This window comes from Dermatophagoides farinae, chromosome 1 (assembly GCF_024713945.1).
Source record: "Dermatophagoides farinae isolate YC_2012a chromosome 1, ASM2471394v1, whole genome shotgun sequence".
Lineage (NCBI taxonomy): Eukaryota > Metazoa > Arthropoda > Arachnida > Sarcoptiformes > Pyroglyphidae > Dermatophagoides > Dermatophagoides farinae.
The window spans coordinates 2,920,168-2,944,098 of NC_134677.1; the positions used below are offsets into that span (position 1 = coordinate 2,920,168).

Here is a 23,931-nt window from a genome sequence, read left to right on the forward strand (position 1 = left end):
GAATCTTATATTTATTGTTTTCATCAATGATGATTGTCTTTGTTTTTTTATTCATTTTTTCAAATTTTGAAAATATTGGAAAATAGAATGGAAAAACAAATGAAATGGAAGGATCAAATGTTGATTCAAATTAGATTTGTCGTGGTCGAACACATAAGAATTGTAGAATTCCGCGAAAATCAGCAAGCCATTAATGGCCATTTTTTTGTTTCATGTGGAGATCAAAATTCAAGCAGAATTTTTTTTTCTCTCTCTCGATTATTTTGATGTTGACATATTTTTTTTATTTCACAATTCCAGAATTGAAATTCAAAGAAATCGAAAATGGCATTCTTATTTTCTTGCACACTAAATTTTTTTTTTGATCAATATCAGATAAAATTTACAAGGAAATTGCAAAGATGTAAAAGCAAAAAGAAAAATAAAAATAAAATTCAAAATCTAATCGGCAACTGAAAATTTCGTTTTCATTGACGTTTTTTTTCTTTCTTTTTCCCCTGATATAACAAAATGATGAAAATTGAGACTTCGAAATAATAATTCGATTTATTTTATCATCATTTTGTTGTTATTTGTTTTTTTTCGGGCTATATGATCTGCAGAAAAAAAATTCCCCCTGATCAAAATTCGTATAGTTAAACATAACAAAACAAAGGAAAAGATTGCATCTGTCGTCGTTGTCGTTTTTTTTTGTTTTGTTTTGTTTTGTTTCTCATCGCAAATGGAGAAGAGGAAAAAAAAGGATTAAGTCTGTATTATCAAAATGTGTTGCTTGTGTGTGTGTGTGTGTGTGTGTGTGCTAGTTTTAAATTCAATTCCCCATATTTTAGATTCACTTTGGAAATTTTTTTTTTCATTTTTTCCAGAATAATGCCGGTCCCCTTTTTTTGAATAATGATAATGATGATGATGACGTTTGTTTTTTTTTCAAGTTTGTGTCATTATCATCATTATTGTTTGCTTCTTTGCTTTCACTATAGTTTCAATCATGTTTCATCATCATTGTTCATTAAGATTCGATTCACCAAAAAAAAAAAAATTTAAATTCTAAAAGTTTTTCCCTTTCTCTTTCCTGTATATATATCAATACATAAGACAGAACTCAAGAAAAAAAAGTGTTGTTGAAAAAATTTCAAAAGAATTGTTACCAGAATGAAAAAAAAACGTTTGCCCACTTGCTTCAAATGTTTTCTTTGGATTCTATCAGACAAACACACACATACACATACACAGTTTTCTGAAGAAGTAATGAAAAAAATTAAATTTTCTCATCATTCAATTCGATTCTTATTTCAATCATTATTATATTGTTGTTTTCTTTTTTTCTTGTTACTTTTTTGTTGTTGTTGTTGGTGGTGGTGGTGGTTAGATCGAAGAATCGTTTTCCGTCGTAAAGTTGGTTTTCTTTTTTTTTGCCAAAGAATTGAAAATTTTTTTTTTTTACTCAAACAACCATGATCACAAATGCTCAAATATACAAACACCAAATATAACAAGAGATAGCTGACTAGTTGATTTTTTTTTCGCTGTTGTCTTCATTTCTTCAATTCAATTCTCATTCGTTCAACAAAGAAAGAAAACTCGAATAACACAGTGAAAAACTGGAACTCTTTCAATAGTATCATCATCATCATCATAAAATGAAAAAGAGAGAAAAAAATTCCAGATATTTTACAATTGAATTGTCTTGTCAAATGTTGAAATAGTAGTGAATGAAAATTGAAAATAAAATTTACGAAATTGGTTCGATTTTTTTTCTACTGTTGTTGTTGTTGGCCAACTATTCATTCCTATTCTTATATTCCATTGAATTTCATGCTTACATATACGTTTTTGCTCGATTTTCTCTCTCTCTCTCGATTTTTTTTCTATTCGTTGTTATTATTCAAGTTGATGATTTTTCATTTTTTTTTCTTTCATTCTTCAATCATAAATTTTTTTTTCTTGAATAGTCTGAATCTTGAAAAAATACAATGATTGAATGAATAAATAACGAATCACTAAACGATCATTTTGTATGTGTGTGTGTGTGTGTGTGTGTGTGTGTGTTGTGAATACATTTTTTTACGCTTAGTAAAAATCGATGTATGTCATTTACGTAGTTTCATTTTGTTTCTTGGTTTGGTTTTTGGTTGTTTCAAAAGTAAAAAAAAAAATCTTATAATGTGTGTATGTAGAGCAGAACCAAAAAGGTCCCTGAAGAGAAAACTATATATCGAACTTGAGATATTGAGAATTGTAAAATATAAAAAGAAATAAAATGACAACATTTATGATTCTTGAGCCTGCCATTAGATAGATAGATAGATAGATGGTTAGATAGAGAACATATGAAGAAAAAAAATAGTCGATTTTTTCTTTCTAGTTTAACGTTTGTTGTGATTCCGTTACTGATGATGGTGTGTTTTCTAAAAATAAAACAACCGACAACAACAAAAACGAATAAACCATCATCATCATCATCATCATCATTATCGTAATCGAAACGTTCGTTTTTTTTTGTAAAAGAAGAAAAATAAAAATAAAAAATGAAATAAATAGATAGAATTGAATTGGTATAGTCAACAATGATGATGATGATGATGGTGAATAGTGATGATCATCATGATCATAATCATTGAGAATGGTCCTCCTTTTTTCTAGCTTTGTTTATTTGTCTCTCTCATTCTCTCTCTCTCTCTCTGGCATTTTCTCTCTCTGCCTGTCCAAATAAAACGATTACGATCTCCGGTTTTTTTTCGTTGATTCTTGAATTGTTGTTTAAATTTTTTTTCATTTTTTTTTTGTTCAAGAATCAATGTTGAATGTTGATGTTCATAAATGACATATATGAGAATTACGTTTTTTTTTCGTTCCACGTATGAAGAATATTCTTTTTGTATTTGACAAAAAAAAATTTAAATATAAGTTTATGGAAATTTTTAATGTTTTTTTTGTTTGTTTTCAAACAAACAAAAAAAATCCCAAATATTTTGATTTTAGAAAATTCTTCTTTTTTTTTGCTTGCAATGGATGAACATAAACCAAGTTTTTTTATGGGTTGATGTTTTCGTTGTTGTTGTTGTTGTTGTAAGCATAAATGTTTAATGGTTTTCTACCCACAAAAAAAACAACAAAGATTTTTCTTTTGTGGCTTTTATTCTTCTTTTTTTTTTTGATCACACACATACAACTCAATAGGAATAAAACGGCAGCAGTAAAAAATGATTTTGTCTCTTGCGGACAATGTGCCATTAATTCGATAGCAGGATAGTATAACATTTATTCCATTAATCGAATTCGATCGAATTTTTACTGTTTTTTTTCATTTTCGTAAATCATCATCAAGAATAAGATTGAAAGTAAATGTGTGGATGTGTGTGTGTGTGTGTGTGTGAATGAAGAATAATCGAATCGTAACTATTGCGTTTGCTTTGTTATTTATTATTATCGCTATATATACGACAATTATTCGATCAGCAATTTGTTTGATTACATCATTTTCATTGGAAAGAGGGGTGTCATTTGTTAAAAGTGACAAAAAAAAATTGATTGATTTAGCCATTAATTCTTCGCATTCAAGAAGTTTCATCATCGTCATGGAATAATTCTCTTAAAGAAGAATTGCTTTTCTTTTTTTTCGTTCATCACAAAAATGGCCAATTCGTGATGTAGAATAATTTTTTTTGTTTGGCCGCATAAAATTCTCATTGTTATTGTTTTTTTTTTGGTTTTGGTTCATGATGAATCGTTCGATTTTTGATCGTTTGAATCATTCATTTTAACATCAGGCGACGAATTCATCGATTATCTAAATGAGTTTTTTTTTTTTGCTGGGCTTTTCGAATTTTTTTTTATTCGTGTGAATATTCTTTCTCATCATAATCATTATATATTTTTTCTTCGCTTTGAGAATTCTTTTCGATATGTTTCGAAAAATATTCTCAGCTTTTTTGTTTTGTTTTGACTGTATTTTCTTTAAATTTTTTTTTGGTTTAGAATCATTAAATCAACTTTTTTTTATTATTGTTTTTTTTCATGTCTACAGTTCGTCCATTAGTGGTAAAAATTCTTGGTGAACGAAAACAATCATTATCAGCAGAAAAAGTTTCCATAATTACATGTGAATCAAGTGGATCAAGGCCACCGGCAACAATTACATGGTGGCTTGCTGGTACAACTCGTTTACGAAATGCTCAAGAACAAATATCAGCTGATGGAAATAAAACCACTAGCCGTTTATCATTGACCGTTACGGTTGATGATATTGGTAAAGAAATTACCTGTCGTGCAGAGAATCCACATGTACAATCATCGGCAATTGAAGATACTATACAATTGGAAATTAATTGTAAGTATATATAAAAATGACCAATTATAGCCATTCTATTTCATTCCCAAAATAAGCTTTTGATATACATTTCAAAGGTTATTAATATATAATACACACACATAATACCAAAATGTTACAGGTGTATGGGTAATGATTATGATGGAGAAAAAAACTCATAGACAAAACAGGTTATCATCTGTGTGTGTGTGTGTGTGTGTGTCTGTGTGTGTAGGAATAAAATGTAACATTGAAATGTCATTTAGATGAAAATAATGTCGAAATAATGTCATTGCTATCAATGTTTTTACTTTCTTCATCAATAATAATAGTTGATGATGGCATTTGAGCCTTCAGGGCGGACCAAAAAACTTTCTTTGAATCTTTTGATTTTGGAAAAATGTGTTCTTATATAACATTCTAACAATGATGGTAATGAACATTGACAGTTGAAAGTCGTATATAATTCTTTTTTTCCTTGTCTTTTTAGCGGTATTATAGATGTTATATGGTTTCATACCATTACATGGTAATGACATAAAAAAAACAACAACTAACAGAAAATTACCGTTGTAAAAAAAAAAAATAAAAACAGAATCCAAATCCCACGGAACATACACAAAACATATGAGTAAAAGCAAAATTGACGCCAATTGCAGCAATGTTTCTAACATTACACATTTATTCTATACAGACAGAGACTAACAGGCTAATAGAATTTTTTTATTTTTGTTTTTTTTTGCTTTCTTTGTTTTCAATTCTTTCTTTCTCGATTCAATTCATTCATTCATTCTTTTATTCGCAATGTTCACTCTCATTATGTTTGATGATGTTCATTCTTGTTACTTACACACACACACACGTTTAAATGAACATTTTTACTCACTCATCTACTCACTCTTTTTTGGCCAGATTTAACAGAATTTTCTGTATATGATAATAGTAGATATTACATAGAAGGTGCAAGATTCACTAGAAACGATTCTCATTTATGGGTTCCTATACACATTTCACTTGATTATGTTCAGTGTTTTTATTTTTTCTTTCTATCTAAGTCACATAAGGAAACACGAAGAAAAAACAAAAATTGCTTTGATTATGATGATGATGGTTATCTGTAATCGGTAACCAACTATTTATGTGACTAATCAAACCAACTAAAAAAAAGAACAAGTTACGAGTAAAACTTTGATGATGATGATAATGATTACATCACCATAATTGTCAATTTATTATGTGTAATTTTTCCATGACTAGCGTTGCCATCTAGTGGAAGAATATTGTTTTTCAAAAAATTAAAAATTTTTTAATTTTGTAGATTAATCTAGAATCTAGATTCTAGAAAATTGAATTTTTTTTTAATTACAAAAATATAATAATATTGAAAATTATAATAACGATGATGGTAATCACGCACTATAATGTTGGTGTGTGTGTGTGTGTGTTTTGTTCATGTTTTTTAATGATTGTTGGCCAGAATTCTGTATTCTCGTTTTTTCTTCACGTTGTATCACTAGGTCCATTTTATGAATTATTGAAAATTGTTTTCTCTTCGTTTTTCTTATTTAATTCTTCATTCTTCTAATTTCTAAATCATCTACTTAATATTTTTTATTAAATTTTTCCTTTTTATGGTTTCATAAATCATTTGTTATGGTATGATGATGTGAGGCTAGAAATTTCTTTGTTTTTCCCCATCAGTATCTTGTTCGTAATCATGGCAGGAACAAAAATTTTGTAATTTTCATCGGAATGTTCATCCTTAGAGAATTGTTCTATACCAGTCGATAAGATGTTTTTCATGATGAGCTTATTATGAAATTATAATGATAATTAATATCTCGTTCTAAATGATGATAATTTTCTCTCATCAAAAAAAAATATTCTTTTGAAATAAAAAAAAACTAATCTAGATCTCAATCATTGGACATTCATTTTCAAGTTGATGAATATTTTTGCTTTTTATTTGTCCAAACCCAAATGGCTAACTAATTACATAATCAATTTCGGTTATGAATGGCTATGAAAAACTATTCAATTAACCATTTTTTTACTTTCTTTCACTGTTTCAGTCTTCAGAAAGAAAAATGTTGAATTTTGTTGCTTTGTCTGTGTATTTTTGGATTTTTTTTTTGCTGAAAACTTATACGAATATGAATCCATTTACATTTCAAATTCTGTCGTTGTTATCACAACAACAGCAACAACTAAAAATAGAATAGAAAATCAAATGTAGAAATAATTTGCCTTTTTTCTTTTTTTTCGTTTCATTTTCAGTTCAATTGTTGTTTATTCGTTTAGTTTTTATTTCATGAATGACAGATATGTTTTTTTTATTTGTTATCAGTGAAGAAAACGAAACAAAGAACAAAACAAAAAGAAAATCTGCATGAATCAAAATCGAATGTCAGGTGAATGTTGTATGATTTTTTTCTTTTTTTTCTGTTTCAGTTTTTCATATTGCTTCTCTATTTAAGTTACGGTAGTGTTCCCATTTGGAAATGAAACAAACAAAACAAATGCAAATGACAACAACAATGTTGACAGCTATGACGACATTTCATAGCTCATTGAATAAACATTAGCCATCAGTTGATGATGATGATGATGATGATGATGATTATTCCAAGAAAGGCATTCAATATCAAACATATGGCATGAATACAATTTTCAATTGTATATATGATGAATGAATGATAAATTCACTTTGGTTTCAATTCAAGTTTATATGGAAAATTCTTCTACTCTATTTTTTTTTGTCTTGATGTTCTTATCGCTTTTGTTTGGATTCGTTGTTTGTTTTAAGACAAAACCGATTTCATTTTTTTTTACTTTTGTTTTACCCTATTCTACGATTTTCGTGTTGGAATGGTCCATGTTTTTTTTTCGTCAGTTGTTTCAATGTCATTACTAGCAATTTGATGTTTTTTTGGTTGTTTAAAGTGGAAGAAAAAAAAATTTTCTTCAGAAAATAAATCAATGAAAATGGATCGAATAACGATAATCATCATAATAAATAATAATTGTCAATCACAATCAAGTTGTTTAGCATTGATAATGATAAACATATAATATAGAGATATATTAATTCCACCATTTTATTATTAACTATGGACAATATTGATTTTGACTTTGGGCTATTATTTATTGATTTGGACATTGACGGAAACCAATTGTATTTGCACACACACAATTCAATACAATGGAAGAAAAATTAAATGATCCGTAATAGATTCGTATAGGGTGCCAAGTATTTTTTTTTCAATGATAATTTATCAAAGAATATTTTTTTTTTGTATTTGTTTTGCCATAAATTCTTTTTATCTATAAATTTAAAACAAATTTTCTTTATTTTCATCTTTTATTCTTATGAATATATATGGATTGTCGATAAATTCCATAAAATTCGAGTAAATGTTCCATGAATCTTTTTTTTCTAGTTTAGTTTAATGGAAAACTAATCTTAACTAATTACTTATTCTTTTAGCCATTGTGTAGTCATACATAATGAACCATACATATTGGATCAATGAACCATTACTAAGAGAAAAAAAAACGATTTTTTTTCTATTTTCTGGATTCTTCAAATGAAACTGAATTTTCACTGCTATCATACTTTTTCTACCAACTTTAAGTTAACTATACAGTTTTTTTCTATCAAACATAGAGTGAAAAAAAAGAAATATGAACTCTTTAGTTTCTCGTTTAGTTCCATAAATATTTTTGTTTCCCACCAATATTCATTATGATAGCGTCAAAAAAAAATAAATATAAGAATAACCTGTATGTAAAAGGAACAATAGCCTTAACAGCGTTTTTTTAGTTGAAAAGATTTTCATTTCTTTTCAATTCTTTTTTTCTACTTGATTTAACTAGCCTAGTAATTCTGGCAGCATTAGTAGTAGTTGCTATTACTTTTTCATAGACAGCTTGACGCCTTCATGGTCGATTGATTTGATTCTGATGAAAGCAAAAAAAAAAGAACAAAAAATTTTTTGATCTACACAATATATATTCACCCGACTATTGTATTGTTCATTTTTCCCTTATTCTTTTAAAAAAAAATATTAAGTAAGATCCATACGGATTCTAATCAATTCTTATTTTTGTTTGATTTTAATTCTCATTTATTTATCTACCCAAAAAAAAACAGATGCACCACAAGTGACATTAAAATTGGGCAGTAATCTAAGACATTCACATATACAGGAAGGAAATGATGTCTATTTTGAATGTGTTATTCGTGCATCACCATGGTCATATGAGGTACGATGGCATTTTGAAGGTCGTGAACTACAAACAAACACAAGTGCCGGTATAATTGTTAGCAATCAATCATTAGTATTGCAAAAAGTACGACGTCAACAACGTGGTAAATATACATGTTCAGCAACTAATTCCGAAGGTGATGGTGAAAGTAATGCCGTACATCTTCGTATACAATTTGCACCAATCTGTAAAGCTGGTAAGTTTATTTGTGCATGTTTGTGTGTATTTTTTTCTGTTAACAAAAAAAATTCTATTAACAATGATGAACATAAACAGGAAAAAGCAAAAGAATGAAATCTGATAGACAAGCAAGCTTAAAATTTTTGTTAAACAATTCAGAATTGTGAAACTTTTTTTCCACTTTCATAACGATAATCATAGTCGTCGTCGTCGTCATATTTTCTTCATATAGTCAATTTTCTTTTATTATTTTTTTTTTTTTTTCTCATTCTTATTCTCACAATTTTTTTCATCATCATCATATAATTTATGAGCCAAGATTAAAAGTTCAGTAAATGTGAAAAATGTATGATGAGCAAATATGGATGAATATGGGTGATTTCGATTTTTTCGCTTGCAATCTTGATGTAGTGTTCAAGTGTAGAATCCAACAAGAAAACAAAAATGTATGATCAAATCATTAAAAAGGAAGTAATATTCATTTCTTTATATTTTTTGTTTCTTTTTTTCCACTGATATTGATAAGATAAAGCATTTTTTTTCACACACATCATTCTAATGTTAGATTTGTTGTATGGATTTCTATTCAACAAAAAAAAACAAAACAAAAAAATTGAATGATGACGTCAATGATGAAAATTTCTTTTGAAAGAAAAATTAATGAAAAAAATGTAAGCCAAATTAATGAATTTGAACGGGAATAATAACAAATAGGATATAAACACACAATTTTGAAACAAGGTAAATATCGGGCTATAATAATAACAGATACTTTCATGGAATACACTAACACCATCACTATTATAATGAAAAAGTAGAATTTCGATTTACTATCCATTCATTCATTTATTTTATGGAATTTTTCTCCTTTTTTTTCTCTCTCTCTCTCACTCTCACTCTCATGATTATTAATGATTCTTTGTCCATTCTGTTCTTTAGCTATTTTGTCGTTTTGTGTGTGTGTGTATGTGTATGTTTGATGATGATCATATCATATACATAGACATATTACCGTCTATTGAAATGGAAAAAAAAGAAAATATAAAGGCTCGATATTCAATTTCAATTTTGTAGACATATTCTGCTATCACCGAAACAATAATAACAAAGAATATTCATTTTTCTTCGGGATCCTTATTTTTTTTTATATGGACTCTCTTTGCTCTCATTGATCATCACTCTTCGAAACATTTTTTTGTTCTCATTTCCTCTATCGATCGTTCAGTGTAAACGAATTTGAGAAAAACAATATTTTTTCTAGTCATTGGTCTAGAAGTTCAAATGGAAAAGGTCATTGGTTCGTGTACTTGAGAATAATCTCTATCAAATGTTCAACAGAGAACCATGTTATTTGCTCAAAGATGATCTTGATGTTTGTTACTTTATTGTATTGGAAAAGTATTTTTGCTGAAAAAAACCGATAAATCGATCCAGATCCAATTGAAACTAAGTGCAGGAAACATTCTATTGTATGATTCAATGAGAAATAGGGATAAAAATCGATTGATTGATTTCAATGAGTTCAAGTGATATTAATTATACTCTATGGCATGGTTTGATCGATTTACTCGTCTTTGATCAATCAATTTTTCGTTATCAAAGTCGAATTATAATCGAATCGAATTGAATTGTTCATAACAATAGGCTTCAAAGATCTATAATCTAATTTAATGAAATTTTTTATTTCTCTTTTTTTTGTGTGTGTGTATAGGTCAAAAAATAATCTACGGTGCTGCTCGACATGAAACTGTCAATATAATTTGTGAATTAGAATCCGATCCATCTGAAGTGGAATTTTTTTGGTCATATAATGGAACTGGTTCTGAACCAAGACGTGAAACTGCGACATTGAAATATGAATCAAATGGGCCACAATCAAGTTTAGGACGTTATACCCCACATACTGAATTTGATTATGGTACCATTTATTGTTGGGGACGTAATTCAGTCGGTGTTCAATCTAAACCATGTGCATATTCAATAGTTGCTGCTGGATCACCGGATCCAGTAAGAAATTGTTCAGTATTCAATGTAACAGAAGATTCGATGCGTGTAGATTGTGATGAAGGTTATGATGGTGGATTAGTACAACATTTTCTATTGGAAATCTATGATACAACCGAAAGAAATTCAGCATTACGTGCCAATGTAACAGCTTCAACGCCACAATTTCATTTAAATAATCTACAGCCAGCACATACTTATCTATTTGTGATATATGCGGCCAATGCAAAAGGTCGTAGTAAAGGTATTGCATTGACGGCATTCACATTGGCCATGCCTGAATCAATGAATCGTCTTGCCAAAGGTATTTTGGATTGTCAGTTTTTTTCGTATATATATGACATGTAAAAATTTTTCAAATAAACAGGAAATGTTTGGCAGCTCAATTTTAATCCAGTACTAGTCGTATTGATTGCCGTTGTCACCGGTATCGTATTGATTGCATTTTTTATTGTTTTGATCGTTCGATGGAAAACGATGAAACCGACAAATGCAAGTGGTGCAAATTGTGCATCATCATCATCATCGAATTTAAATCATCGATATCATCATCATGGTGAGTTCAAAATTTTTCAATTTAAATTTTTTAGTTGAATTCACAAATAGAGAATGTTTTGCCTGTGTAGAATTTTTTTTTTGTCACTTGTAGTAATTCCATGTCAATTTGATTAATTCGCTTGAATATAAAGGAAAATAGACAAAAAACATGGAAATATAATTAATGTTCACACACAAATCATTTATCCAAACTGATAGAATTCTCAACAAAAAAATGGCATGGAATTTTTTTTCTGTTTTTTGTTGAAATTTCATTTCATTACTAGTGAATTTCAAGAGAAATTTTTCTCTCATTCTTGCTATATTGAACGACTTATCTGTTGTTCAACACACACACATTAAAGAAACAAAAAAAAATGAGAATTTCAAATCAATATTTTAGTTTTTTCTTTTGACTCAAAATGGTCAATAAAATGTATTCTATGCGGCCATATCCTTCTACTCGGATAGAATGATGATGATGATGATGATCCATCATTGAAAAATATGAATTGACTGGACCTCGAAACAAAACGTTGGCTGCTGCTGCCGCTTCTGTACACATACATCAATTCGATCGAAACACAAATTCCAATTTACGGTCAATTATTTTTCTTTTTCCATTCTCTATCTTTCCATTCTCTTCTCGATTTTTTTTCTTATTATTCTTGTTTTTTTTCTTAGTTTTTCGGTTGGTTTGGCTAAAAACTCGGAGTTGTAACAGTATGTAACATCCGAATAAATATAAAACAATAAGCCGTAAGAAAGAAGATAATTCTTTCATCATCATTGTCTTCAACGCTAGAAATACGAACCAACCGAGAGATGGAAAAAACGACTGGAACAAACATCATTTATTTTCTTAGTTCTGGTTACTAGATTTTTTTTCTACTATTCGCGCTCGGTTTGATGTTTCTTTTTTTTCCTATTTCATTTGTTACGATACATTTCGGCCAATTCATCTGGTTGTTGTTATTTTTTTTTTGTTTTGGACAACAAGCCATTAACGCCATCCAAATACATTGTCTATTTCTTTGTTTGTGTGTGTTTGTTACAATCATTTTTCTCTCAATCTACTACTATTTATTCGTCCTAAGAAATAAGAATAAATTTTCACAAAAAAAATTATCTTTTTTCATACTGATTTATTCTTATTCCATCTAAAATATGGAATCCATGTCAACAAAAAAAACAACATTACATAGAATTGTATTATACGTTGTTTTTTCCTGTTTATGCATGCTACACTACCAAGGTCATTAGGTTTACATAGAAATATGGTTATAAGAATAATAATACATAAAACTAGAATATTCTGGTCGATATTATGAATGAATGAAGAATTGTGTTTGTTGTAATGATTGTGTAACCGAATTCATAACACCATTTTTACTTATTCTTATTTGTACTTATTATTATTTGCATATTGTAATTTTTTTTCTATGATAACTGAATATGATACAATACTGAAATATTCTTTGCGAATTTATTATTCGTGGACTTGATACAACACAACAATACGTTGACCGAATTGTTCGATCAGGATTATTGTCCACTACTTATTCATTGTATACAATCCATTCATATATACGATTGTAGACATGAATATTGTTGTTGGTGTTGTTCAAGGCTTGATAGAAATGCTAAAAATTCTATATGTGTATAATAGTCATTATAATAACAATTCAAAATGTTTGCTTTCTACACAAATGATAATCGTAATAATAATCAATATAGTAATTATTATTAAATATAATGTATAAAAACAATGGCGATAATATAGAAATCGAGCGAAAAAAAACAAAAACTTTTGTTCCATTTCTCTATTCATTCATTTCACTTGTGGTTTCTATGTGAACCCCCCACCCCCTTCCGTTATCAGAAGAAAAACTAGCCCGACCACCACATATACATTTGTTAATGATCCTATAGGATTTAGCCTTGAATTTTTTCCATATTATCTTTTGGAATTTTTTTTTTTATTAAAGCATTCTGCTCAAATTCGTTCGTTTTTTGATCTATTGATTCCATTGAGTGTTTTGATATTTTCATTTCTGAAAATGTATTAATATAAAAATGATTTATTATTTTTTTCGTTAATGAACAAGTGAAAAAAATATGACAATTTTTTGTCTATTGTAAAAATCATATTATAAATTTTGTATCAATAACAAATTACTTTTAAGAGATGCCAATCGAAAATTCACATGAATAATGGCCATATCTTTGATGATTATGATTATAAATCCAGATCACATACAGAATTTTCACATCTTTTGGATCAATTTTAGTTGTTAATGTAAAATTTTCATCCAGAATCCCCATATTGATTTGGTTACTGTGTTGATATACACAAATGAATTATCCATTCACCATAATAATAGTTGCTGTATAACAAGCCATATGTTGTTGATGTTGTGACCCAATAAAAGATCCATTTTGTGAATATTTGTAAAAATAGACAATTTTTCTTTTTTTTTATTCTTCATTTTTTGGTCTGACATGGCATTATAATTTGTATGATATTGATACGAAGAACGAATACGAAACATACAAAGAAGATAGAAACAGACAGAGGAAATTGTTCATTGTCGGTCATTTATATTATCATTCAAATTCTTATCAATATGTGTTCGTTTATAAATAAATATCGTCTGATTATATTCAAATAAATTTCGAACAAATTTGAATAATCTATGATGATGATGATAATGTTAGCTTTACAAACAAAAAAAAAGAGCAAATATATTCTTTCCTTTTTTTATCATATCGAGAAAAAAAAAATGAAAATAACCCATAACGGAATGCCATTGCTTGCCATATCATCAACAACAATATATTCACAAAATCGAAGAATTTTTTTTCATATACAACAGTAGATATAAAACTGAAACAACAACAAAGAAAAAAAAAGAAAAATGAGACCAGAAATGATCGTCATTTGTTATAACAGACATTCACACACACACATGGGGCACCCAATGAATCAATGAATTTGTTGGCTTTTTCTTTTCTTTTTTTGCTGCCCTTATAGATATGGCATCCAGTTTCCTGGACCAAGTTGGTCATTTATTCAATTATTTTATTTCCTATGATGATGATGATGTCTTTATGCAAAAGAAATAATTTCCAGCTGAAACAACAACGATGGACAACAGTGAACAGGAAACCAAAATATGTGGAAAAAATATTGGGAAAATAAATGTCCTCCAATGCAAATGGCAAATTGTCATCATAATCAATTTTTTTTTCGTTCGGCTAAAAAACAGTTACAGACCAGAATTTATTAGTTAGCTTCCATTATGTTTAATGGTTAACTCCTTTTTCGTTTTATTTTTTTTTTTTGCCGTGGTTACAACTTGATTTCTTGACCGTTGACCACAAAGCCAAGCACGTCGTTTTTTTTATTCATTCAGAACAAAATTTCACTTCGATTTTGTCATTCGACTGATATGTCTTTATTGTTTATTGTTATATTGTGTCATGGGGTTATTTGTTTTCAACCCTCTGGAATCCGGGCTAAAATGGAATTGATTTATAGTTTATCAGTAGATCAGTGTTATTTGAAGGATCCAAACAAAAAGAGGGGATTTTGATTTCTGTTTTTATGTGTGGTTTTCATTCTTTAAAACATTTGTTTTTTTTTACAGCTGCTGTTGTCGTTGTTCAATTTATCTGTTAACATATCACATTTTGCATAATTATTCTAGTCATTGGATTTCTTTTTCTTTGTTCATTTTCACATTCTATCATGAATGAAAATAAAATGAAAATACCAATCTGAAATCATCGTGTCTTTCTCATTAGTAATTTATTTCACATTAATTTATGCCATTTAATCCTTGGAAAACAGCAAAAAAAAACCAATGGAGAAAAAAACGTAGAGAATTTTCAGCAAAAAAAAAAAAAAAAACAAAAGAAAAAGAACAAAAAAATGTTACTTTGTTAATTAGTTTAATTCATTTATTATTATTGTACAGACCCAAGTTGATCATTCATTCCATTCTTTTTTTATTTTCATTGATGGTGTGTATTTTTTTTCTTTTTCTCATTCCCGTTCTTGTTCTTTGGCCATTGGTTTCCGTAGCGAAAGGTTTTTTTTCTCTTTTCAATCCGGGTTGAGAATTAACAAGAATTGGTAAAAAAAACTGTGAATGGAAACCTGGAAAAAACAATCATAATGTATGAAACAAGTGAAAAAAAAACAACAAAAGAAGTACCAGACTGTGTTTTTTTTGTTTTCCATATTCGACTATTACAGGTGGAACAGGTTCGGAGTTACATTTTGGTTTCTATTCTGGTCCCGTATCTTTTTCTTCTTCTTTTGGTTTTAATTATTCTTTTCTTCTTTGAATCTTTTTTTCCTTCTTTCAGCCAGTTCAAATCGTTCGAGATTTGAATGCTAAATCAGATGTAAATTTTTTTGGATCCTTTTGTTTCGGAGAAAAAAAGACAGAATTTCAAGCAAGAAAAAAAATGAGATGAGCTTTGACACACACACACAAAAATAATTCTGAATTATTTCAAAATTAAGCACAACAAAACCTCGGTTCTAAAAACAAAACAAAATCACGATATATATGAACATGTCACATTTTTATTATTGACAAATTTTTCATTGAATTTTCAAACTTTTGATTTTTGTTTGACTCGTTCAAGTGATTTTTCAACTGGTGAATATTATCACCCCTTTTTTAAATTTATCGGCCTATTTATTATCTGATTCAATTTCATTAGTTATTTGTTGTTATTCTGTTTTGTCTCTGTTTACATTTGGATTTCTTGGAATCATTTTCAGGAAATATTTCCCCTTATCATCATTTATTTGTTCGGTTTTAGTCGTTGTTGTTGTCGTTATTTTAGGATTCTGTCATCATCTTCGGTGATGTTTGAAATTAGTATGTATTGTGTGTGTGTGTGTATGTTTGTGTTTATACTAAGATAAGGCTCTACTATAGTTGATTCCGGGCGTTTGTTTGAAGAAACAAGAGTTTTTTCTTGTTTTTTTTTGCTTTCTTTGTTGTTCAAAAGTAAACTGCTGCTGTTGTTGTCAATAATAAATGAAACTCTGTAGCCAGAAAAAAACAAAAAGAAATAGTCAGCTATAAATTATATTAACGGACATGAACAACAATTAGATTTTTTTTTTTGAAGAGTAAAAACCCTTGAAAAAACAAAGAAAAAATAAAGAATCTTGGATAAGATATTGAAAGAATGGAGAAGAAAAAAGACTGATGATGTTTTCATCATCATCATCATCATCATAAAAATGAAATTTTGTTGCTGTTGTTTTTTTTCTTCGATTAGATTTAAGCCATTTCAAATTTTTGTTTGTTTAATTCAATGTATATAATATTGAAATTGAATACCTCATAATCATCATCATCATCAATGTTGATGAAAATGATGATGGACCTTTTGTTTCAAAAAAAATGACTTTGAGCACTTTTTATATGAAGAATTTATCTCACTACAGAATATTATGATGATGATGATGATGATGATACAATAAGATCTAATCTTGGCATCTCTATATCATCATCATTTTAATAGATAATGTCATTATGAAATCATAAATGAGATAGTTTTATGCATAGTCAAGTTTTTTTTTATATTCTTTTCATTCATTTATAATAGGTATATTTAATGTTTCACAAAGATATTGTTGCTTGTCCCATTGGATCGATTCCGATTATTTCTTTCTTTGTGTATGCTTTTAATAATTGTTACAATAAAATGCATGAATGCAATTTTGAATTTGTGTATATGAAATATACTCTTTCACATAGCATGTCGATTTTTTTTTTGTTTTGTTTTTCGTGATATAGCTTATATTTATGTATATGAATAGATAGAATTCCTATGAAATGGAACAATTATTTCAATTTAGAATTCTTAAATGTTTGAATTTTTCTTAAATATTGATACAGACCAAAAATCATTACAATCATTATCGACCAATAGTAATGGTGGTAATAATGGTACATCATCAATAAATGGTTCGTCACAGACGACCAATACAACGATCAATAGTACAACATTATCATCATCCGATATGTCTTCCAGTACAACATCCAACAATAATAATAACCACAACAACAATATTTTGGGTAATAACAATGAAATTCTCGTTTAGATTATAAATCCATTTCCGTTGATGTTATATGTGGCCAGTAATGAAAAAAATGATGATTATCCGGTCTTAGCGATAGTTTCACATACAATTATCTTGATGGTTTTTTTTTCTCTTCTTGTTTTTTTTCTGTGTGTGTGTGTTTTTTTTGTTTGTCCATTTTTATATTTGGTTTATTTGTTTTCCGTTTCCTTTTATTGGTTCCATTGATCATTTATATAATTATATGAATTTTTTTTCCTTGATTATATTACAACGTAATGTTTTTTTTTCATTTTTGTTGTTGTTGTTTATTTCATTTATTGAAATATAGAAATAGCCAATGAAATGACTACCAAAAATGCCTTATGTAATGAATTGGATGATATTGTTCTCAATGGTGATGATGTTGAAAAATTAACTATACCATTGAATGGTCATCCGCCATCATCAACAACACCTACAGGTGCAACAATCATGCGTAGCAATATCTATTCATCTGGGCCATTATCATCATCCAATAACAATACCGGTGCCAATGGTATGGTGGCTTCAAATAAACATGTTACATGGCGTCCAGATACGCCTCCATCACCAACGCCAAATATTTATACGGTAAGTTTTGTTTTTTATTTTAATTGATCATTTCTTTAAATTTTTACCACTTTTTCTCCATAATTTCTTAATTCTTGATTTATTAATTGAAGAAAAAACTATTTCTTTTCTTTTTTTCCTATTTACAAACAATGACTTTTTAACGTCTTTTCTTTGAATATCTTGAATGGTCAATCCAATCTATCTTTATCTTCTATTTCCTATTGGTTCGAACAACAACAACAAAAAAAAAATCGTTGATTATAATGATGATGAAATGAATAGCAATATACAAATATTGGCTATATGCCAATCACTCCAATGGATTCCATTGATTCATATCAATTAATAGCCACTGGAGCATCATTACCACATAATTCAACTGGTAATACAGTTGTTCCAATGTCTTATACATTAGCTGCCGGTCTAAATGGTGGTTGTTATGAGACAACATTTATGGATCAACATCCAAATCATCATAATCAATCTGTGCCTCAACAACATTCAACAACACCATACGGTGTTATTGTTTCCGATAGTGGTGGTGGTGGTGGTGCTATCGGTGCCATCACCGGTAATATAACGACAAACATTCCAATGCCACCATCATCATCATATCTATCACAACATAATCAATTATCATCACAGAATCCATATGGAATACATACATCATCAACAATAATGACAACAGCTACAACAACAACGCCTCAACAACAATCTTGCCAGGTTTATGGTACAATACCAAGACGTGTACGTGTGATACCTAATAGTAATAATGGTGTTAATAGTATGGATATGGTTACTTCACAACCAGGAATTGTTCCAGGTATTCCAGTATCATCATCAATAGCATCATCAAGTAGTGGTGCTAGTATAGGGACAAACCATAGCCATACACCATCATCATTACAACATCCAAATATTGTTAATGGTAGTCAATATCAATTTCATCATCCACCAACAATGACCAGCCATAGTGCAAGTCATAATACATTAACTATTAGTCCACAACAAACGCCCACATCATCAACGACAACAAATGATCCATCATCATCATCATCAATGACACAAGTATAATTATTATAATTCAAATTTTAATGATGATGATGATGATGATGATGATGATAATAATTTCACTATAATCAACGATAACTAAAACCCACGAGAAATCGACCATCATAATATTAAATGAATCCATTGCAAAAAAAAGCTCAAATTCCGTGTAATTATCATTTGACGAACAAAGAATAATTTTTCTATCAATTTCCAAAATGGATAGTAAAAATAAACTTTGTATTAATTTTTTAACCTCTTTCTGGCCAAACAAACAAAAAAATAGAATATTGTAAATAATGAATGTATCATATTGCCATCGAATTAATTCATTCATCGTTCATGAGTGGGTGTGTATTTGTGTGTGTGTGCGACAGTTCAATGAATTTTCAGTACGTGCATACACACACACACACACACCTGCATTATCATCATCATTATTTTCATTGTCATTCAGCTGTCGCCATTTTTTTTTTAATTTTGATTTCAATTCAATTCAAATCATTTCTTGTCATTTTGTTATATAATAATTACCTTAAGCCTATTAAATTTCTTCTTTTTTTTTGGGCAGATGATATATGGTCACACCATACATAACAACGACACCGACAATGAATGAAAAAAACATTCAATTTTTATTTGATTGTTATTATTATAAATTGCTGTTTTATTATTGATTAAATATATGAATTGGAAAAAAAAACAAAAACTATATTCTGAATGACAATTGCCAATTGACACACACACACAGACACAGACACATATGGAGAGAAAATTGAATCAATAAAAAAAACAGGAAAATGAAAAGAAAAATTATTTTTTTCTTCAAACACAAATACAATGAAATAAAATAATAATGATAAATTGATTCAATTTTCTTAATTATTATTAACAACAATTTTGTTGAAAAATCAATAATCATGATGATGATGATGATGTTGATTTTTATAAATTTCTTAATCATCATCATCCATAAATAATAATTAATGGATTGATCGATTCGGTAATTTCATATCGTTATAGAGAATTGACAAACGAGGCGCGATGGAAAAAAAGAAAAAGAAAAAACAAAAATTCCTTTCTATTCAATATACATTGAATTGTTGTTGATGGCAATTAATAATAGATCATTCAGTATTGATTGCAATATCAATGTTTATTATAAAACAATAATAAAAATAATGCAATAGAATCTAATTTTTCCTTCGAGATATTTTTTGTTTATTTGTTTGTTTTTTTTTTCTCATCATCTTCATCTGTTTCTGTCATAACAACAACAATATCTCTCGATAATTTCTTCATTATTTGAGTCGTAAAAATGCGGAAAAAACAACAAGAGGAATGATTCCTAGAATCGCAAAAAAATTACAAATACAAAATATGTGGCAACGTTGTTTGTTTGAATTCAAAAAAAAGGTCAATCCAATACAATCCATCTTTCATCATCATCACCATCGATCGATTGATAGATTTAATTTCGGTCATATTTTTCTATCATTCGACTCTTTTCTTATTTTATCTTTGTCCTGTGTTGTTATTATTATCATGTTCGATTCTTTTCATTTCCCGGGTTTCAATTCTTTCTGATTAATTTTCATTTTTTTTGTCTCGTTGGCCCAATTTTTTTCCTGTTTTCATTTTTCTTACGTTCGGCTTTGCACGATACAATTTCCGGAAGAAATTCGTTTTTTTCTTCTTATTCTCATCTATCTCATAAACCAATATAACACAATAATAATAATCTGATTGTTTTTTGTTTCTCTTATTTGTTTCAAAATATCCACTTATTCATTCTATATTTGTGTTTGTAGCCAATGTTATTGTGTACGACAATAGATGACGACGACGACGACAATATGGTCAATAATATTGATGGTGGGAATAATTGTGGACAGAAAATAATATTCAAACAACAGCAACAACAACGAGAAAAACATTCATCCAATGATGAGGACGACTACTATGATGATGAGGATGATGATGAAAAAAAACCAATCAAACAACCATAAAATATGGATTCCATTGGAACAAAAATCATTTGATTTTGGGATTAGAATTTTTTGTTTTCATTTCAAACACATTTACCAAAGAAAATATCCATTGTATTCTCTTATTATATCGACTTTAATCGATTTTTTTTCTTGAATGTCAATTGTAAAAGTTTTTATTCTTGATCAAAATTAATTTTTGTATCTATTGTGACGAATTTTCATCGTTTATTTTTAAATTAAAATTATTATTTAAGAAATAAAAAAATTATTATTGAAGCTCGACGAGTACTCGTTCATATCAATTCAATGAATTAAAGGGCCAATGCATCATTCAATCAATGTTCTCTTTTTGTTTGTGTCATTATCATCCAATTTGAATGATGATCCAGGTTAAAATGAATATGAAATTCTTGTTAAAAATATTTTAAGAATAGATTATTCACATTTTTCATTCATTCTGTAACTTGTCAGTGACGCAGGTGTGTTTTTAAAACTGCATTATTCATCCACATTCCTCCAGACATATACACACACACCAAACGAACCAAAAACGGAATCATTTAAAATGAATACACAAATACAGTGACAATGTAAATGATGAGGAAAAATTTTTTCATTGCGTGACTAACGATTTCAAAAAGTTGATACGAAGAAACGAATTCTGTAAAATATATAGCAAATTTGGTTTACCTTCATTAAATCAATCTGTTTAGGTACGTGGTTTTTTTTTCATTGATTTCGAAAAAAAACGTATTTGAATTTTTTCCGTCTGCCAACTAATTCAAAGCCTTGTATATTCTTACATCTCATTGAACTCAAAAATTGGAAAGCAATAGTTTTTTTTTGATTGTCGTTATAATGTTTTCTTTGTTTCATGATGGGGAAATAAATTCTGTAATATTTACATTTGATTTTGTTTATTCAATTCTTATAATATATGAAGAATAAAGAAAAACTTTCGGCAGCTACGTTTGGCCCTCTTCTATTCTGTCGCTCTGTCTTTGTTGAAATATTTGCAACACAGTTGGTTAAGAATAAGAACAAGTGAAAAATATGCACAATTCAAACAAAAACAAAACAGTTATATTTCGGTTATAATATTAGCATATAAATATACTATAAACGGAACTATTGTTCCAATTAATTATAATAAACATTTGTTGACATAAATTAAATCATTATATTCGAACAGTCTTATCGTATCATATTCATTTTCAAATGGATAGCTTTTTTGAAGTAGGAAGTATTTTTTTTCCTGCATTCAATTTTAATCAAATCAAAATGACAATCGTTTTCAAATGGGTAAAATTGAATGGAAAAATTTCAATTTCGATAAGTATCTATTCATTCGATTTTTTTTTTGACCATTTATTCACCCCTCGAACAACCACATTTATTTTTAGATAAGTTTTTTTTTTGCTCAAATGTCCAAGAAAAAAGAATTTTTTTTGTCGTAGTTTTTGATATTTCCAAAACAAACGAATGATTCTTATCATTCTTTATTTGTGATATCGAAAACTAACAAAAGTTAGAGCGGGAGAGAAAGAAAGAAAAAAGTATCCATTCATTTGGATTTTTCTGGTTGATTCATTTTTTTCCCCGTTACCAATATATGTTTCTTTTATGCACTGATTTTATCTTTGATTGGTGAGCGTTTTTTTTCCATTAATTTTTTGTTTATTTTTTTCTTTCTGTTTTTATTTCAGAATTTTGCTTCATAGGCCAAAATCGGTTATTCCTTTTGGAACATTGAAAATCAATTCCCGATAAACAACTTGAATAGATGGCTTGAATGCTAAAATCAAATGAAACTATTCGTATATTTTTAAGGTTCATAAAAATGGATTTTATTTTATTTTTGAAAATCGCTTTCGTTTTCATTTATTTTCAATCATTTTGAACAAATTCAATGTGTTTCTGAGTGTATATGGCATCTAATTTGAATATTTTTCACGTTTTTTGGTGGGAAAAAATGTGAAGAAATCGAAAAAAAGTGAACAAAAAAAAATTCAATTCCTGAATTTTTTTTCCATTTCCACAATGACCGAAAGCAATTTCTTTGAATTTCCATTTTCAGATTTCACAAATGCATCATCATTAAATTGATGGTGAAACAGGAAAATCGACAGCCGGTATTTCAACCCGTCATCACTCCCACACAAACATAACAACAATCCGGAATGAAAATCTTCATTTCAAATTGATTTCCAATCGTTTTCTTCGATTTTGATTTTGATTTTATTTCTCAAGAATTTTCTCAATGATTTATCTTCTATCTTCATTCATTCATCATCATCATCATTATCGTCCGCATCAACTTTTCAATACGATCTCATTTTGGCTGCCATTTCTATTCCATATCATTTCTTAGTCATTTTCTTTCCACAAATTCTTGTAGAAAAAAAAATTTAGACTTGTATAGAGATAATGGAAAAATAATGGCCTAAAAACAGAAAAATAAAAACCGAAAATCAAGTGATAATAATAATAATTGTATTGGTTGAATTTTTCTATTCAAAAAAGGAGAAACCAGAAAATAAAGAAAAAAATTCTTTACAGTAATTGTATGTGTATGAAATTTGCTATAATTTTTTCCAACCAGCAATCATTATCATCATCATCAACAACAAATGAATGTGTGTGTGTATGTGTGTATGGTTGTCAAGAATTTCCAAACTTCAAATGTCCTTCATGTCATTACTGGCAAAGTATACAATTGTAGGAATGAATGGAACAAAAAAAAATGATAATTAACGTTCATCATCATATTCTTTGGCCGAAATATTTGGCTAGTTTCAAATTTATTTTAGCTCGGGCGTTTTTTCGACCAATGGTCATCATCATTGTACTAATCAAGGCTTGTATTATTATGGAGAAAAAAT

The 23,931-nt window shown here is 28.4% G+C and overlaps 1 protein-coding gene across 4 annotated transcripts in view; it reads left to right on the forward strand.

The window, feature by feature from the left end:
- LOC124492570 (uncharacterized) overlaps nucleotides 1-21,318 on the forward strand; it is a 47,249-nt gene extending 25,931 nt beyond the window's left edge. Inside the window, exons 5-11 of one of the 4 annotated variants that reach the window (XM_075729774.1) lie at nucleotides 4,028-4,330; nucleotides 8,463-8,774; nucleotides 10,470-11,066; nucleotides 11,130-11,318; nucleotides 17,230-17,409; nucleotides 17,746-18,026; nucleotides 20,870-21,318. In XM_075729774.1, the coding sequence (XP_075585889.1) occupies nucleotides 4,028-4,330; nucleotides 8,463-8,774; nucleotides 10,470-11,066; nucleotides 11,130-11,318; nucleotides 17,230-17,409; nucleotides 17,746-18,026; nucleotides 20,870-21,067 (2,060 nt within the window). In that variant the 3' untranslated portion in view covers nucleotides 21,068-21,318. Of the gene's footprint in view, nucleotides 1-4,027; nucleotides 4,331-8,462; nucleotides 8,775-10,469; nucleotides 11,067-11,129; nucleotides 11,319-17,229; nucleotides 17,410-17,745; nucleotides 18,027-18,290; nucleotides 19,927-20,869 lie in introns of those variants that run through there. The other 3 variants (XM_075729764.1, XM_075729780.1, XM_075729767.1) reach the window with 3 other exon arrangements.
- The last annotated feature ends 2,613 nt before the right edge of the window (nucleotides 21,319-23,931 follow it).